Below are 20,697 nucleotides of genomic sequence, written 5' to 3' on the forward strand. Positions count from 1 at the left end.
ACCAATTAGAACCGCTCCTTTTATTATTGGAGACATCTCATATCAACTGTATCAGGAGGAGGGAGGAGAGTAAATAAAAGAGAGGAATTCGTTTACTCGAGAGATATAAAAGCTTTGTAAAACTTACTTTGAAGTTTCTTTATGGGTGGCAGTTGTGAAAGGGTCAGGATGTATACATCTTCTTTTTGTTTGTTGAAAAACTGAGCTATTCTAAAAATAACCCTGACATTTGAGTGCATTTAATTATGGGAACATCTGTTTAAAAGGAAAGCTACTTTTCTTTAAACTTGGCGAGACACACAAACAATGCAGGGAACCAACCGTGTGGTAAAAATGTGCCTGTACTGTACTGTAAAGCTCATAAATGTTATGTTAAACTGTTTGCACCTTCAGCTGGTCTTCTGTCATGTTTCCTGACATTGTGTCGTCACGCAAAGTAAATGAGCTTGTTGAAGCCATCGGGTGCGCTAATGGTTGAGAAGGTTTTTTGTACAAATCTAAGTCTAATTATAGACAAAATCATTCTTGCCAGGCCTCTCTAATTCCATTGTGCATAAGGGAACTATGAACTATTTATAAATCCTACAGATGTTTATACACAGACTTGCAGTTTGTTTGAGGGCCTGTCTTATAGTGACTGCTTAATTCAGTTACAACCTCCAAACTGGATGTTTAAAGTAGTCCTTTATCGCGATTATTTTGCATGATATATCTGTGTGTACTGTGTATATGTTTGTAGCTTATACTGTATATAAATACACACAAATACAGTATATATTTCGAAAATAATTACAAGTATTTACATGTACAGTACAGACCAAAAGTTTGGACACACCTTCTCATTCAAAGAGTTTTCTTTATTTTCATGACTATGAAAATTGTAGATTCACACTGCAGGCATCAAAACTATGAATTAACACATGTGGAAGTATATATGGAATTATATACATAACAAAAAAGTGTGAAACAACTAAAAATATGTCATATTCTAGGTTCTTCAAAGTAGCCACCTTTTGCTTTGATTACTGCTTTGCACACTCTTGGCATTCTCTTGATGAGCTTCAAGAGGTAGTCACCTGAAATGGTCTTCCAACAGTCTTGAAGGAGTTCCCCGAGAGATGCTTAGCACTTGTTGGCCCTTTTGCCTTCTGTCTGCGGTCCAGCTCACCCCTAAACCATCTCGATTGGGTTCAGGTCCGGTGACTGTGGAGGCCAGGTCATCTGGCGCAGCACCCCATCACTCTCCTTCTTGGTCAAATAGCCCTTGATGCCTTCAGTGTGACTCTACAATTTTCATAGTCATGAAAATAAAGAAAACTCTTTGAATGAGAAGGTGTGTCCAAACTTTTGGTCTGGACTGTATATATTTACATTCATATAATTTATATATATATATATATATATATATATATATATATATATATATATATATATAAACGTAACATTTTTCTTAAATACATACATTCATGGGTTTATACATTCATATATACATTCACATACATTCATATTTATATATACATAATAAATATACACAGGACACACACCTGTAGTATATGTGAACAAAAACTTTTATTTTGGATGCGATTAATTGCGATTAGTCATTTGACAGCACTAGCCATAAAGATTGAATGTACTAACAAATAGTTTGAAAAACCATTTGCAACAACATCAAATGAAAGGTTGACTGCCCTGATGTCCGTTTTTCCATTAACACTCATTCTAATAGTAACCTATTCCTCTTGTTCTCAGGGTTTTAAAAATAAGTCAAACAGAGCACAGGTACACAGAGCCAAAGCTTACAGACTGATAAACGTATCAGTGCCAGGCTCTTAAAGAATGACAAGTGCGCAGATTGGAGTGCACAGCCACAGTCAGAAGGGTGCTGGCATTCGTCTGACACGTTACACTGCAAAGTGACATTCAGACCAAATTATTTAAACTCCTTCTAGTACTTTATAAAAATAAAAAAAAACACAACATAGTATCATCAAAGTGACAGGTATAGCTCATCCCTGCAAATTCTCGGCGTATTGGTAATCGACATCCCGTTTCGTGTCATCTCCTTGTTAGTGGTGAGCTCCCCAACACAAAGCCTGTACAGTGGGGCCAGAATGCTGTGATGAGGCCTTCATGTTTTATTGGAGAAGAGCAGGCCCATTGTCCCAAAAGCCACCTCAATCCACACTCCTCCTCCTCACGCCTCACTGGCCCCGTCCCATCACATTGGCGTCATAGAGCTCCAGAGCACTTAGCTTGTGTTCCCTGTGTCCTCTGTGCCTCACTGCATATCCAACATTTACAGCGCTCCTTCTTTCCGCTCAAAAGAGACGTTCAAGTCAAAAAATATTCCATTTGGAAAGGCTTTCACACTTTAGATGTATAAGTGGTGACATTATTGAGAGTTCTTTTAGTTTTGGGATTCACGTTGTGAGTGATGATCCTCAGTGATGCATCCACATTAATAAGACGCATATAATTTTTGGCTGGTGTACACTGGTGTAAAGGCTGGAATATACTACGCAGCTTTTTGATTTTTGCCCCAATTTACAGTCTGGGTGAGTCACTAGTTGCCAAAAGTCTGCAGAATTGACAGAAAATTGCATAGTTTGTGATGGGAACAAATACAGACATTTTAGCTTCAGAATATATGATTCCATCCAGTCGGAGGAGATTAAACATTACTGATATTTTAAGACAATTGTAGAATTTCTCCATGAGTTTGTTGTATTCAGAATGATTTCAAAGTCTGGTGGTGTGTGATCCATAGCTGTTCAGTTTTAAGTTAAGTTTAGGATGCCTAGTATTTTAAAACCTGTTACGATTTTAAAAGTTGTGAAGTGTATTTCAGCCGGGCATTTTGGGAAAATGCTCACTGTCTCAAGAAACCTTCCTACTCGGCCATCACCTAAAACACAGAGTCACCACAGTTCATTGCCTCATGGTCAGGGACATTTTTGCCACTGTAAAAACAAACCATTGGTGTAGAATCTCTGGAATAATTGTTGATGCAGAGCCGGATGAAACAAACACAACCAAAATAATGGTAAGTGCTGCTTGCATCAATACAGTCTATTTCCTGTTTACGGCCTCTTTTGCTTCTTGAAGCAATGAGACCTTGTGACCAAAGGATATTAGTATGCCCTTTAGCTTTCTCTTGCATCTGTTTTCTCTTGGACTGCCAAATCAGAGTTGACAAAAGCTATTGTGTTAATCTGTCATTTCCTCTATCTGTTGCCATCTGTTTTTTTCTTATATTAAAGCAAACAACTCTACAAAGACAACCGCAAATGATAAATAAAGTTTTTTTTTAACTTCCAAGCAGTTAGAATATATTTAAAAATGTATTTTTTTTCTTTTGCTCACATATTTGTTAAAGTTTTACTATGTCTTCTTGATTAAAGAGCTATTTATTTTATGTACTCCCTCATATTTTCACAAGTGATCCCATGTTTCCTGTTTAAATTTGGAAAATGCACATAAAAGGTTATGCTGTTAAAACAAAGGGCAACACATTCCCAGAGAGACAAATTGGGATCTGATAGCACAGAACTCTGGCGTTTTGACACTGTCTTACATAAACATTTCATGCATTTAGGAAATTAAATCCCAGCCAAACTTTCATGAAGACTATGTATAATGTAGAAAAACAAAACAAACAAAAAAAAAACCCTTCAAGGACTGAAATAGTAAATACTCTGGAAACTGGAGGGGAACATCAAAATTTGTCCCTGTCCCTTGTGCCTAGACTGGCTGCCAAACAGGACAAATTACAAAAAAAAAACCTCAATGAGGCTCTTCAGTGCTCCATCTCAAATAATTGGGCTTAGCTCATACTGAGAGGAACAAACGTGAGCTACCGTGTATTCAGACAAATGACAATTTGAACTGAGGCTGTCCAATATGAAAAGACAGGATGACTATAATAATACTTATAAAAAATATGATAGTTATTAATTCAAATTATACAGTAAACTAAGGACAATTTGAGTCTACAAGACAAAATGCACAAGAATAAAAACTCTGACCATTTCTCCATAAGGGTTTTGGAAGAGTGCTATGCTGAGCCTCAACAAAATGTGGGTTATTTTAATTTATAAAATATTTAATCATATTTTAGGTCATATGTTACAACATCACTGTATAGACCTTAGTCAGGGAAGATGCCATATTAATGTTACGGGGATGAAAACAAGGCTGTGACAGACAGGCTTAAAGTCTTTTCAATGGTAACATTCAAATCAGTTTTATGCAGTTTTTGTTTGCTGAAAATTCTATATGGTGCTACCATAAAGTCTATGTGCCCAGTCTAAGAGTGTGCAAATTAAAGTCTAAAGTCTTAAATTAAATTTATATTTTTGTAGCAAATAAGTATTGAAACTTGATTTTAGGGGACGGTCATCATCGGCAAGGCTTTTTTAAGACTTACCATCAAGCACAAACAGCTTTTGAGACCCACTTTTCTGATGGTGCAAGCAGAACTTCATATAACCATTTTAAACCTCTCACACAGCACAGACTGCAAAGTAGAACTACAGAAACACACAAAAACCAGTCAAGAGGAACTGATCTCATGAAATATTAAACAGAAGTCGGGGGAGTGATTCAGTGATGCATGGGACTGTTAAGGGCTGAATAAGGGGCGTGCATGATGGAGCATGCATATGCTAAGATTTACCTTCTCAATATTAGATATGAAAGTAAAAGTAAACTGATTTTTGGTTTTGAAAATGAAATTGGTCACTAATGTTTTGGTATTGACTCATTATGGTATTCCAGAAATGTGAACATGCAATAATATGACACCAGATACTATATTCTCTTGAAACGGTTCTAATATCTTCTCAACATCAATCTATATCTCAGTTCAATCAGTGTTTTTGTAGACAGTGTGGACAATCACATGAAATCGCTACAAGTCAGACTTAAATACAGCAAGGGACTGGGCACTACGCAGCTGTCCATCACATCTACTAAAGTCTGTCTCGGCCTCTAAGAAAGATGAATATTTGATAATGACCCTCCCTCCTGTATGGGTCTGTCAGCTCCTGTTCTTTCCACAAGTGCACAACACACTCTCTCTGGACTTAAGAGGACGGTACAGTGTGCATTATTCAGACGCTCCATGCTGTGCACTTTATGTCGCTTTAAAAAACAGGGCCATATGGGATGATAAATAAAGCAGCCTAAATGTAACCATACATTTACAGGATCAGAAATGTGCATCTTGCTCTTTTGCCTGTACAGCTTTGAAACTTTGCGCTTGTACCAGACTCAGTGATGACTCAGCCGCAAGGAGGAAAACTGCAAGTGGTAAAAGTTTTTCAAACACAACCTCGCTCAACCTTTGTTGTTTACATAATATGGGACACAGTTATGCCCAGAGAAGTGGACACAGTGTGTGTGGAGTGGTAGGATTAAGAATGAGGAACAAAAGGCCTACTGACAGGCAGCCAGGAGGACAGCTGCTTGCTCAGGTCAAGCAGTATTAATCAATGTAATAATAATAATACAATTCAGCTAATATAAATGTCACTGAGAGAGTAAATGGAAAAATAGTTATTCTGTAACATTTGTATTCATTTTAATAATTCTAATATTAGATTTTCCTCTAGATAATGATCAAATATTTACTTCATTATGAAGAACATATTGTGGGATCATAGTTCATTTTAGTGTCAGATCGGACTATTAAAGTTTTAATCAGTTTAATTTTTTTTTATACATTTTAGTTTTTGTTAATGTTTTAGTCACTTTGGTTGTGTGTGTGTTTTTTTATTAGTTTAGCTAATTGAAAATGAGAAGTGATTCTTTGATAACTATAGGCGACAAAAATAAGTTATTTTTGTAGTTGATGTTTGATTTGTTATAGTAATAAAAATATATTAATATTATTATGTCTATATACTTTATTTGAATATTTTATGTGATTTTTTTTTCCTTTTTACATAAGGTCTTGATATTGTTGAAAACTACTGTCAAAATTGCTGTAATATTATATATATATATAAACATTTGAGAAATGTACTCATAATTTCTGAGTAAAAAGTGTTTACTAGCTTTTTTCAACTTCATACACCCACTTTTTTTGGTGCATGTTTATACTATAAAATCAAAAGGACGGACATTTTTTACACGTTCACGCTAAATCAAGGATCATCCAAAGTTTTGTTTAACTTGTCCTTTTCAAACAAGACTAATGTATAGACATACACCCTAAACGTGTCCCTGGTGTGGGCAGTATTTGGCAGTGTTTGAGGGTGGTGGGGGTAGGCGATGTCATCTGTCAGCTGATGTATACCACCCGCCTTGACCTCAGCCTGACCCTCTGCCGCCCCCACAGCAGAGGCATTCCACAAGCTTCCAGAGTCATGTTTTTACTGAGGAAGATTAGACAACCCTCCCCTTAGACTGACCAGCCTCCGCTTCATGCCTCTTTATCTAATGAGGCAAAGTCTGCGCTGCCAAGAGCCTCTTTCTCACTGCCACACTAGCAGCAGGATCATGTTTTTGTACTGAGTCATTTTGTGAGGTCATTTCATTTTGAAATATTAGACAGGGTTGTGTTCTTATACTGATATATATGTAATATAATCACCAAATGATTTGATTAATGTGTCTTATTTAAGAGAAACTAAACCTACTCAGTAAACCTCCAGTAAGCAAAAAAGACAAACACCCCTAAATGTGATTTTGCAGTTCTACTGACAAAAAGTACAGAACGCTGTGAAGCTAAAAGGAATATTTTAACCTCTGCCTTCATTCAGGACATTGTTTTAAACATTGTGTTATTTATATTTTCTTAAGGTAAATACATATTTTATGTAGTTTTGAGGAGTTGTAGTTTTAGTAGTGAGAGATCAATAAAAGGGTTGTGTTAATAATATGTTACTTCTTATTAAATTCACTCTGGTAATGTTACAGATGAATGAAGACAATAATCTTAATAATCACTGATTTACAACACAAATTTTAACATGAAATGCAGTTTCAAACGTGAAACAACCTAAGAAAGTCAAACCTCATAATAGACCCAGGTCTGTTAATACATACACAGACACCAAAGCAGTACACAAATATAGATTTTCATAATTTACTGACACTACTTTCAAAATTTGTAAAACATAGTTTTATAATTAGGTTTTATAGTTAGTTATATGTGTATGTGTGCTAATAGTTCTGTGTTGATATAGTAATTTTAAATGCTGAAATATTACAAAAATATTATAAAATGTATGGATTCAAAAATAATAATAATAATCAATTAAACATTATTTGCACTAGAGAGAGCAGCGTTAGGCAAGGACTCATGAGGCGTGCCTATAGATTAAATGTTACAAAGGCTTTCCATATGAGGCGACAGTGGAGGACAGGATTGAAATATGAGGATTATTGCTTCATCTAGTGGTGATGTTGGGACATAACAAGTGACTAAGACTGGCTCCCTGTCGCCCATTATGATCCGTGAAGGGAACATTTTGATCCGTATCCAACCTCTTGAAATGACGCTGAAGCAGTAAGCACCAGCACTCGAGCCACTGGAGAGGGCGCGCGCGAGGACGCAGCGTCATAACGTCTATTTAATCCCCGATTGTGATCTGTCTTTGGTTCTAATAGGTCTAACAAAGGATCATAATTGTCATCTTCCAAAGGGACTTCCTTAAACCCGAGACTCGTCAGGACAACTCACCCGAATCTACTGCGTAGAGAAGAAATGATCAACACTCAAGCAAGGTAAGTAATAGTCGCGTGTTTGTTTGTTTTTGTTTTTTTCTGTTTCTTTCTTGTTTCCTTGGTTAGGTCAGTACCTCCTCGAGCATCAGCCATGGTTTGGCGTTTCATAGAAACCGTCAGTGCTGGAAAAGACTCAATGATTGTCTCCTAATACCCGTTTTATTTTATTTTATTATATTATTTTTGTAATATGTGCATTACGTCCAAATGAAAATACACTGATATTCTGCAGATGAACCGCTACCTGTACATACAGTAGGCTACAGGAAAAACTGTAATCCGGAATTCAGGTGAATAATACGCAGTGATTCATATCTGATTTACAGTGTCTGCAAATCAACAGCTATCATCCCTCGCTATTGTTGATGAGCTGGTTAAGACTCAGTGTATTCAGTGTATTTAGAGTCGTGACAGTGTAGAGTACATCATGTTCTTACATCATCAGTACCGCACATTTGTCCTATCAGATCATTTCTCTATCATTGTGTGTCTGATCTTTACGTTTATTTTCTGTATTTTTATTTCTAAAGTTTGTAATGCAGCACTGCTCCTCCGGTGTCAAGCAGTTTAAACAATTATTAGACAAGCGCGCGAGCGTCCTCAAGAAGTACGTTACGCAATGTTTGACCTCGCAGTACTGCCAATAAATAAATATAAAAAAGAAATATGAGAATATATGCCATATAGCCATAATAGGTCTATGCCATATGCAGCCAAATGAGAGTTTGTGTCAAACTGGCCATGTCTTGTGTCTTGTTTGTTTAACATGAATTACTCATACCATAAACTCAAAGTCTTGTGTCTGTGCAGAGTGGTACTTGTGGATTCAGCTTGTGTGCTCCGCTGGCTCAGGCAGCAAGCTCCAGGGCCTCAGTGGTGTTCCTGATGCTCCTCACCCACAGGGGATGAATACAGCTGGGCTAAGCACGAGCAGGGATCTGACTCAAGATGTGCTCCTTCTTAAGGTGAGGGCATCACAACCTCACAATGGATATGCTTATCTACTACAGCCACATCTAAAAAATATCTAATCTAATGCAATGCTTCAGTGGTCCAAAGGATAAGCACCTGCTTCTCTCCAGGTTTATGAGATGAATGTGACTTTATTTAAGCCTAGATGAAAGTAAAGTCATTTTTGCTAATATAATTTTTATGTCATCCTTTGATGCAGGATGGGAAGTTAACTGTGAAACAGCAGGTGACCTTACTGGACAACAAATCATCTATTCTGCATTTTCAGTATCAGCTAAGTGAGCAGTTGTCATGGAGTATGCAGACTGTGTTCTCTGGCCGCAGCCTCTTTGTTGGTTTACCAAATGGAGAACTTCTTAAAGGCACCAAAGAAGGGTAAGCGATTAGTATGGACTGAACTATAAGACCTATTTTAGCAAAAATACACTGGGAATGGATCACTAAGCCCCACTACTGTCATATTAATAGAGGTTATACATTTTTCAAAACCTTCTAATCCTGGCCTAAAAGGTCTTGAATAACTACTTTCTGCACTCTCACTGTATCCCAAAAGGAACAGATTCTTCACAGCCAAACACATTTGATGATACAATTAGAAATGTCATTGTGAATGAGCTGTTGAGGGATGATTGTGTTGAGTGGTGAACTGAAGTCTATGAACAGCATTTTGATGTATGAGTCTTCTTTATCCAGATGTGTGAGTGCTGAGTGGAGGGCATTGGCGGTTCACTCATATAACTAAGATTGGCAGAAAGAGCAATGCACAATATGTCTTAATAAGTTCTGCTCTCTAAATAAAAGCACTAGTTACGTCACTGCAGGACCATTAAAAGCTCCAGTTTCCATAAACAGTCAGTGTCCTGAGACGTGTGCTCATGTCTGGCTGAACCAACCTGAAATACACACTTTTGAACAATATTTGTGCAAAAGAAACAACATTTATTGGAAGGTTTGTCAGGTTTTATTACTGATTTGAGATATTTTTTTCAAATGTGAGTTTGTCCAGCACTTTTTGAGATCTCAGTATTTCCCCATTTGAGATGGGAGTTATTCTTGCATGTCCGCAATAACCAGGAGGCATTGCAAATATGGTGTCAGATTGAACTTACTTTCCTTAAAGGGAATTTGTACAAATGTTTTCTTTATTCTCCTTAATCCTGAAGGCTCACTGCTGTTTTGGAGTTTGCAGAGGAGAAACTGAAGATCAACCATGTATTTGTGTGGTTCATGAAGAACAGGCCTGATAAATGTAAGTTCAGGATGAGTGGTTTTGATTAGCTGGGAATGGGTTGGGTTGGGTCTTACAGTAACAGTTACAAAGAACCACAATACATTACACCATTCTCAATTATCAACTGTGTTTTAAGACACTATCATGACAACAATACTCACATTTCACTAGAGGGGTTGACATAAATCTTCTATAAAATCTGATGTATTTTTGAGAAGTTGTGACTTCTTCTTGTCTCTTCTGCAGTGCTCCTCACCAGAACATTCTGCTACCTTGGCTTTGAGCTTGTAAAACAAGATCATCTAATAGCATCCATTGCTGGAGATTTGCATCTTATGGTCTACACTATACAACAAACTCACCCATCAGAAGAATGACTAAAAGGCCTGTGGTCACACATAATTCTTGTAGACTGTTGCTAAATCCACTAAATGCAAAATCAGTAAACAGTAGTTATTGTTCAAAACTAACATTGTAAAGGCGCATTCAGGGTAATTCAGTGACTGAAAAAAGTAATAGAGTAATGTTAACCTTACTGATCATTTAAAGAGACACACATTTTCACACTGAACATTTAAATGTGTTTAAATATCAAAATGGCAATATAACTGGTTTGTTGTGTGTGTGTAAATGGCTGATAATAACTCACATATCATGCCTGTGATATATGCATTGAAGAGTGATCCTTGTGTTCTCAGTGGATGAGTTTTATCTCATCCAATGACAAAATTGTATTTATGACAAAAAAAAATGTAATCTGAATTATAGCAATGTAATGTGAATTTTTATTTCACTCAGTGAATCAGTAATTGACATGGTCTCAGTGAAACTACAAATAAAACAACTTAATAAATGAACATAATGGAAATGTAATTAAGCCTTTTTACAAATACATAAATTGTTAATAAATTTCCACTCCAGCTACAATATCTGCAGTGCTTTTGGTAATATAACAACAGGAACATTTATTCATATTTATATCGCATTTTGGAAAGGTACGGGTATGGAGAATTTATTTCAAAGGCATTAATAGATAGTCTTAGTAACAGATAGAAAGACTTTCTTTCTTTGTTTCTTTCTTTATACAATTTATAAATTTACAATGCAAGACAGGGCATATAGGCTCACTTACTGCAAAAAACAAACAAACAAACAACAACTATAAAAGAAGCATGAGAATGAAATGAAGCATGAAATCTTAGTAAATATTTTGACAAAGGAGCATCAGTTTTCTGTCTTTCTTTGTAAGTATTTGAAACTGCACATTATCGTGGCATTTTTATTTATTTTTTATCTAAAAAAACGTCACAAAACCATGTAGGAATAAACAAACTGAATGTCAAATGCATACATATCAAGGTCATTTAGCAGCAATGGTTTTATAGGAGGTAGACAAGAGCTGCAACATAGACTCTCACCTATATGCCCACAATCAGTTACAGTAGCTGGCATGCTTTTATAAAAATTTAATGAAATTAAAAATTTAACGCTTTCATGCATGAATTATGATAACCTCAGTCAGGATTTTTTTCCTATGTGTTTTTATTGCTCTTAGGGCATGAAAAACAATAATTGATTTTTATTTTATTTTTTCACAAATTTTTCAAAGAGATCTTCAGATGTCCACTTGAGTGGACAGCATGCGGTTGGTTTAAACTGAAGATATACTGTATTAAATATAAGACAATAATCAAACAGATAAAGTATGTGAATTTAACAAACTAATCAATGCAATTATATCAAATAATGTGAAAACTATAAAATATATACAAAAAATATAAATGCAAAATATTGCAATGGCTTCATACAACTTCATACAAGTTGCACTTCGCGTATCTATGATATCAGAACATGAGGACGTGATTCCATCAGAATTTTCTACAGCCTGTCAAGGTACAACTGTGGAAACCACTCAGATGCTCCCTCCAGTGCACCAGAGTATGGAGATTTACCCTTATTAGCTGATAATTATGATTATGTTCAAGATGGACATGCACATTTCTATCATAGCCCTCCTCTGAGAAAACCTAACGATACGTTTTTTCAATATCATCTGAAATGATCAGTGTTGGGGGTAACGCATTACAAATAACATGCATAACCCATTCAGATTACTTTTTTGATGTTACAAGTAAAGTAATGTGTTACAAGTAACATGCATTACCTAATCAGATTACTTTTTGATCTAATAAGTAATTAACTACAAGTAATGTGCATTACCTAATCAGATTACTTTTTGATGTTATGAGTAAAAAAACGCATTGCAATAACGCACATTACATAATCAGATTACTTTTTGATGTTATGAGAAAGGAAACGCATTACAAGTAACATGCATTATGTAATCAGATTACTTTTTGATGTTATTAGTAAAAAAACACATTACAATAACATGCATTATAAAATCAGATTACTTTTTGATCTAACAAGTAAAGTAATGCATTACAAGTGTCATACATTATGTAATCACATGACTTTTTTCAATGTCAATGAAAATTACATTCTAATAATACAAATACATTTATTTACAGTAGGAAAGTCAATGCATATTAAGTTTTTAAGTTTTAAATTTCAAAAACAATATTCACATTATAATTATGAATTGTAGCTGGAATATAGACATTGCATGCATGACGCCCACTACAGTGGACATGTGATTAATCAGAGTTTTCTCTCAATCTAAAATCAAAACTTGGAAAATTTTACTGTGATATGACTCATTAGATATTGCTTTATGCTGCAATATTTTTTTTACCTACAAGAGTCTCCTAGGATAGAAGGAATGGGTGGATATTCTGGAGCAACTTGGCATGTCTGACTGACCCTTGGCTATCTTGGTTTGGAGGGGGAAAAAATCGAAACACAAAGGCTTGCCACTTGGTTGCAATTTATAGGATGATGCACCAGGGTCCAATGAAGAGATTGATGTGCAACTTTGCCATAAAAACCCGTGCAAATTCAAGAAAATGCTTTTTTAATAGCTGTCCACTGTAGTGACCACTATGCGTGAAAGGGTTAATTAGTATAAGTGTACATTTTGACACCTACAGTATTTCTAACATCCTGTTCGATGAACTTGAACCTTTATTAGAATGTCAGATGAGAGAGCTGTGATTGATCCTAATTGTGTTATTGATATTGCTTTGGAATGCAAGGAGCATAATAGCGAATGGTCAAGAATAAAAAAATAATAATAATAATTGTTGCAGAACAGAATAATAAACCACATGTAGTTCACATTCAGTAAACAAGGCTTAAGTCTCATTTGGATTTTAAATTGCAAGATTATAAGAGTGTTCGTAGGGACGAAATATATGGAGTAGGAGGAGGAGTGGCTACTTTTGTAAAGGAAGGGGTACAGTTTATTAGGTAATGAATCTGAAGTAGTAGAGGTAGAGGTATGGGCTGGAGATCAGAATTTGAGAATAATTAATTACCATAAAAGATTAAGATTAAGTAGTGATATTCTTGAGAAAAATTATAGGGGAGAGAAATTTCATAGACTTGTTTGGTGTGGAGATTTTAATGGACACAGTATATTATGGGGAAGTGAAAAAAAAAAAAGATTTTAATGGAAACATTATAGAGGATGTGTTATATAAGTGTTAATAATTTGTTGTAATGATGAAAGAGCAACAAGAATTGATTTAGCAAAAGGAAAGTCAACTGACTTAGACTTAACCATTGTTTCAGGAAATCTGGCAAGGAGAAGAGCACACTCTGTATTGGTCCGAGATCATTATCCAATTACTTGTAAAATAGGAATAGATATGGAAATTCAGCTGACTGGGATACATTTAAGGAGGTAAGTGAGACATTGATGAGGAAACTCAGTAGAGGAGGTTGAAGAATATAATAATAAGCGAGTCTTTGTAAGGCAGCAGTGTCACGGTTGGTAAACCGTGATCTCTGGGTTTTGCACGTGTGGGTGAAGTCTGTGTGTTACGCGTCAGCACTGATTAGTTTGTGGGCGTTTCCGTTAATTGTCATTAGCAACAGCTGTCACTCATTACTCATCCCTATATATTGGCTTGTCTAGCGTCTTGTGTTCGTGAGAGCGTTGTTTCATGTTTGTAACCTGTGCCTTGCTTTCTTGTGTGTTTCTGCATTGGATGTCCGTGTCTCCCCGGAACCCCGTCCACTCTACGCAACCCACCACCAAGCAACACCACTCACCTTTGGCTCGCTTCCCCGCAGTTCCTGTGTCACCCTCTCCTGCTGCCAACTCACCTCCGCCTTCCGGATTTGTCATTCCTCACCACCATTTTGGACTGTGCATTCCTCCCAGCATTATTTGTGTCTCAGTTTTGCATTGTCTTCATTAAATCTCATTAATCTTGCACTTGCTTCCTGCCACTCCTTCACCCAGTCGTTACAGAACGCTCTCACCCCAAACATGGAAGCAGCGAGCACCACTTCACTGTCTGAATTCATTCACCACAGCATCAACCACATGGATCAGCAGCAGGAGAGCATCGTGAACACCGGACGCGCGATCCAAGCGCTGATGACACAGGTGTCCGAGCTCACCCAGCAGATTCATCAACTCACGTCTCCCACTGCGCCCACCGCACCGCCTGCGCCGCCCGTCCCCCGGGAGACCTCCCAGGACCACTTCGGGCCAGAGCCGCGACTTCCGGAGCCAGAGAGTTACTCCTGTGAGCCAAACTTTTGCAAGACTTTCCTTAACAAATGTTCCATGCATTTTGCATTGCAGCCCCGCACCTTCGCGACAGAGGAGTCCAAGGTTGCGTTTGCTCCTACCCTACTCTCTGGCAGGGCCGCCTTATGGGGGACGGCGGTGTGGGAGAATCAACATCCGTGTTGTGCCTCGTTCCACGCCCTCTCCGAAGAGATGAAATGGGTGTTCGATCGAGCCGCGACCGGCAGGGAGGCCGCTCACCAACTCTCGGACCTCAAACAAGGAGAATCATGGGTGGCGGACTATTGCATTCAGTTCCGCACCCTGGCGTCCGCGTGCCAGTGGAACGAGGCGGCGCAGTGGGATCGATTCCTGCATGGGCTGGCCAACCGTGTTCAGAAGGAGATCTACCTCCTCGATCTGCCCCCAACGTTCAACGGCCTAATCAACCTGGCACTCTGGGTGGACGCTCGGATTAACCGCCTGGGTAGACAAGTCAATCCTACACGCCATTACGTCTCTCCGGAAAGGGGCCGCTCGAGTCGAGAGAACATGGTCGGTCCCGTCGACGATCACGAACCCATGCAGATGGGTAGAGCTCGGCTTTCCCGGAGGGAGAGAGAGCGGCGGAGGTCCCAAGGACTATGCTTATATTGCGGTGGCTCGGAGCATTCCATCCATTGCTGCCCGGTAAAAAGAGCCACCCCGGTAGTAAGTTTGAGGCTACTATCGGGTGGGATCTCCGCCGGGAAGTCCTCAACCACATCATTGACTCTCCTTCCGGTGAAACTGCGGTGGGAGAATCACACTCACGACTGTCACGCCCTTCTGGACTCTGGGGCCGAAGGTACTTTCATTGACTCTCCTTCCACGTCACTTGAACCTTCCAGTCCTTCCGGTGTCTCATCTCATCCATGTCACCGCACTCAGTGGCCAGGAACTGCCACACGTCACCCACTACACTGAACCCATAACTCTGCTCACCTCAGGCAACCACAGTGAAACCATATCCTTTTACCTCATGGACTCCCCTGTAGCTCCCATTGTTTTAGTTCACCCCTGGTTAATCAAACATAATCCACAAGTGGATTGGGGTTCCAACACATTCACCTTGTGGAGTGAAAGTTGTCATGAGTCTTGTCTGGTTTCTGCTTGTCCTGTTGTGCCTGTTTCTGTCTTTCAGACAGACCATGGTGTTATCAAACGTGCCCGCAGAGTACAACCCGAATTCCAGAAAAGTTGGGACGTTTTTCAAATTTTAATAAAATGAAAACTAAAAGACTTTCAAATCACATGAGCCAATATTTTATTCACAATAGAACATAGATAACATAGCAAATGTTTAAACTGAGAAAGTTTACAATTTTATGCACAAAATGAGCTCATTTCAATTTTGATTTCTGCTACAGGTCTCAAAATAGTTGGGACGGGGCATGTTTACCATGGTGTAGCATCTCCTTTTCTTTTCAAGACAGTTTGAAGACGTCTGGGCATTGAGGCTATGAGTTGCTGGAGTTTTGCTGTTGGAATTTGGTCCCATTCTTGCCTTATATAGATTTCCAGCTGCTGAAGAGTTCGTGGTCGTCTTTGACGTATTTTTTGTTTAATGATGCGCCAAATGTTCTCTATAGGTGAAAGATCTGGACTGCAGGCAGGCCAGGTTAGCACCCGGACTCTTCTACGACGAAGCCATGCTGTTGTTATAGCTGCAGTATGTGGTTTTGCATTGTCCTGCTGAAATAAACAAGGCCTTCCCTGAAATAGACGTTGTTTGGAGGGAAGCATATGTTGCTCTAAAACCTTTATATACCTTTCAGCATTCACAGAGCCTTCCAAAACATGCAAGCTGCCCATACCGTATGCACTTATGCACCCCCATACCATCAGAGATGCTGGCTTTTGAACTGAATGCTGATAACATGCTGGAAGGTCTCCCTCCTCTTTAGCCCGGAGGACACGGTGTCCGTGATTTCCAACAAGAATGTCAAATTTGGACTCGTCTGACCATAAAACACTATTCCACTTTGAAATAGTCCATTTTAAATGAGCCTTGGCCCACAGGACACGACGGCGCTTCTGGACCATGTTCACATATGGCTTCCTTTTTGCATGATAGAGCTTCAGTTGGCATCTGCTGATGGCACGGCAGATTGTGTTTACCGACAGTGGTTTCTGAAAGTATTCCTGGGCCCATTTAGTAATGTGATTGACACAATCATGCCGATGAGTGATGTAGTGTCGTCTGAGAGCCCGAAGACCACGGGCATCCAATAAAGGTCTCCGGCCTTGTCCCTTACGCACAGAGATTTCTCCAGTTTCTCTGAATCTTTTGATGATGTTATGCACTGTAGATGATGAGATTTGCAAAGCCTTTGCAATTTGACGTTGAGGAACATTGTTTTTAAAGTTTTCCACAACTTTTTTACGCAGTCTTTCACAGATTGGAGAGCCTCTGCCCATCTTTACTTCTGAGAGACTCTGCTTCTCTAAGACAAAGCTTTTATAGCTAATCATGTTACAGACCTGATATCAATTAACTTAATTAATCACTAGATGTTCTCCCAGCTGAATCTTTTCAAAACTGCTTGTTTTTTTAGCCATTTGTTGCCCCCGTGCCAACTTTTTTGAGACCTGTAGCAGGCATTAAATTTTAAATGAGCTAATTAAGTGAATAAAAGTGTAAAATTTCTCAGTTTAAACATTTGCTACGTTATCTATGTTCTATTGTGAATAAAATATTGGCTCATGTGATTTGAAATTCCTTTAGTTTTCATTTTATTAAAATAAAAAAAAACGTCCCAACTTTTCCGGAATTCGGGTTGTACTTGGACCAGAAGGAGGTGTTCAGTAAGTCCCGTGCTGCTTCTCTTCCTCCGCATCGTCCCTACGATTGTGCTATAGATTTAGTGCCAGGTAAGTCTCCGCCTAAAGGCAAGCTTTACTCTCTTTTTTACTCTTATTCCGGAGAGGGAGGCCATGAAGGAATACATTTCTGATTCCTTGGCATTGAGGTTCATCCGCCCTTCCTCTTCTACAGTGGGGGCGGGATTCTTTTTTGTGGGTAAGAAGGATGGTTCTCTGCGACCTTGTATTGACTACCGAGAGCTGAACAACATCACGATAAAGAACACCTATCCATTACCATTGATGTCTTCAGCTTTTGAGAGGTTACAGGGAGCATCCGTATTCACAAAATTGGATTTACGTAACGCTTATCATTTGGTCCGCATCAGGAAGGGGGATGAATGGAAAACTGCCTTTAACACCCCTAAAGGGCACTTTGAATATTTGGTGATGCCGTTCGGGCTCTCCAACTCGCCAGGGGTTTTCCAAGCACTCGTTAATGACTTGATGAGAGACATGGTAGATCAGTTTATATATGTTTACCTGGATGACATACTGATTTTTCTTCATCTCTCCAGGAACATGTTCAACACTTCAGACAAGTGCTCCAGAGGTTACTCGAGAATGGGCTTTTTGTCAAGGCGAGGAAATGCGTATTCCATGCACAGTCTGTCCCCTTCCTAGGGTATATCGTCTCGTCCAAGGGAATACGTATGGATCCTGACAAGGTTAAGGCTGTGATAGATTGGGCATCTCCAGATTCCCGTAAGGCCCTACAGCGGTTTCTGGGGTTTGCCAATTTTTATCTACATTTCATTCGTAATTTCAGCCAACTAGTCTCACCTCTGATGGCCTTGACCTCCCCCAGTACTCCGTTCAGGTGGTCGGATGCAGCCGAAACTGCATTTACCAACCTCAAGAGCCGCTTCGTTTCGGCTCCCATCCTTGTAGCCCCTGATCCCACACGGCAGTTCGTGGTGGAGGTCGACGCATCAGAGGTGGGGGTAGGAGCAGTTCTTTCCCAACGGGCTGCCTCGGACGATAAGATGCATCCCTGCGCGTTTTTCTCTCATCGTTTATCTCCTGCTGAACGCATTTATGACATTGGTAACAGAGAATCGTTGGCCGTCAAATTAGCTTTAGAGGAGTGGCATCACTGGTTGGAAGGGTCAGGGGTACCTTTCATTGTTTGGACCGATCACAAGAATCTGGAGTACATTAGAACTGCCAAAAGACTCAATTCCAGGCAGGCTCGGTGGGCACTTTTTTTCAGTCGTTTTGACTTTACTCTGTTGTACCGCCCGGGTTCCAAAAATGACAAACCCGATTCTTTGTCACGTCTTTTTGATCCCTCCGCCTGCCCGGTGACTCCCGAGTGTATTTTACCTGAGAAAATAGTCCTCTCAGCACTCGTATGGGAGGTCGAATCGAAGGTCAAGACGGCCTTAGAAGGCGTAACGCCTCCGCCCGGTTGCCCACCGAATCGTTTATTAGTGCCGGAAGAGTTACGGTCCAAAGTTATTTAGTGGGGTCACTGCTCTAACGTTGCTTGTCATCCGGGGATAAGCCGAACCAAGGGGTTAGTTAAACAACGATTCTGGTGGCCACTTATGGCTCGTGACGTCCACGATTTTGTTTTGGCTTGCTCAGTTTGCGCCAGTGGTAAGTCGTTTAACCGGCCTCCTGATGGGCTTCTTCAACCGCTGTCTGTCCCTTCGAGACCCTGGTCACATATCGCACTAGATTTTGTTACCGCCCTCCCGCCCTCTAATGGCATGACGGTCGTTTTGACCATAGTGGACCGGTTCTCGAAGGCGGCACATTTCATTCCCTTGCCCAAATTACCTACAGCCAAGGAGACAGCGGTCACTGTCCTAGATCACGTCTTTTGGTTACATGGCCTCCCGGTAGATGTGGTTTCTGACAGGGGATCCCAATTCATATCCAAATTTTGGAAGGAATTTTGTAAATTGCTAGGAGCGACGGTTAGTCTGTCTTCGGGTTATCATCCCCAGAGTAACAGGCAATTCGAGCGAGCCAACCAAGGTTTAGAGAGAACGTTGCAATGTTTGGTCTCCAAGAATCCTTCTTCCTGGAGCCAACAACTCTCTATGGTGGAGTACGCTCACAATTCGTTTCCAGTGTCAGCCACGGGCCTCTCTCCGTTTCAGTGCAGCGTAGGTTACCAGCCACCAGCTTTTCCTAGTCTGGAATCTGAAGTCGCGGTCCCCTCCTCTCACTCTCCTCTCAAGGCCAATCGCCACCGGTCAAAGCCTCCCGTTTACGTCGTGGGTCAAAAAGTGTGGCTTTCTACTAACAATATTCCTCTCCGTTCCATTTCTAACAAATTAGCTCCCAAATTCATTGGTCCGTTTACTGTCACCAAAATCATTAGTCCGGTGACAGTCCGCCTCAAACTACCTCCAGCGTACAGGAGGATACATCCCGCCTTCCATGTGTCCAAAATTAAACCCGTGTTTTATTCACGTATTAATCCGCCTACCCCGGTTCCCCCGCCGCCGTGTCTCGTAGATGGGGAACCGACCTATTCGGTTAATCGTATTCTGGACTCGAGACGGAGGGGACGAGGATTCCAGTACTTGGTGAACTGGGAAGGTTACGGTCCGGAGGAGAGGAGTTGGGTACCTGCTAGGGACATACTGAATCACTCCCTTATTGATGATTACAATCAGCAGGTAGGCCCTTCTGGGAACTCCAGGAGGCGTTCTTAGAGGGGGGGGGTGTACTGTCACGGTTGGTAAACCGTGATCTCTGGGTTTTGCACTTTGTGGGTGAAGTCTGTGTGTTACGCGTCAGCACTGATTACTTTGTGGGCGTCTCCGTTAATTGTCATCAGCAACAGCTGTCACTCATTACTCATCCCTATATATTGGCTTGTCTGTGTTGGATGTCCGTGTCTCCCCGGAACCCCGTCCACTCTACGCAACCCACCACCAAGCAACACCACTCACCTCCGCCTTCCGGATTCGTCATTCCTCACCACCATCTTGGACTGTGCATTCCTCCCAGCGTTATTTGTGTCTCAGTTTTGTATGGTCTCATTGTCTTCATTAAATCTCATTAACCCTCTGGAGTCGATTAACGCGGATACGCGTTATGAGTCATTTTCTCCTGATAACCCCGAAAAGAACTTAAATTACACTTTCAGTTTTAATCGTACAGATAAGAGCAATACATCAATCGAATCTGTAAAGGGTCTACTTTTTTTGGATACAGACATAATAACAACAAAACTTTGTTCACTTATAAAATAAAG

The 20,697-nt window shown here is 39.8% G+C and overlaps 1 protein-coding gene across 1 annotated transcript; it reads left to right on the forward strand.

Annotated features, from left to right (window-relative positions):
- Window positions 1–7,478: 7,478 nt before the first annotated feature.
- Window positions 7,479–10,796, forward strand: oaz2b (ornithine decarboxylase antizyme 2b). Its single transcript, XM_059534400.1, is given in 6 exon segments — window positions 7,479–7,731; window positions 8,542–8,614; window positions 8,616–8,696; window positions 8,903–9,078; window positions 9,867–9,952; window positions 10,181–10,796. Coding segments are annotated over 6 exon segments (567 nt in total). The 5' UTR covers window positions 7,479–7,711; the 3' UTR covers window positions 10,312–10,796.
- The last annotated feature ends 9,901 nt before the right edge of the window (window positions 10,797–20,697 follow it).

Source organism: Carassius carassius, chromosome 3, assembly GCF_963082965.1.
Source record: "Carassius carassius chromosome 3, fCarCar2.1, whole genome shotgun sequence".
Taxonomy (NCBI): Eukaryota; Metazoa; Chordata; class Actinopteri; order Cypriniformes; family Cyprinidae; genus Carassius; species Carassius carassius.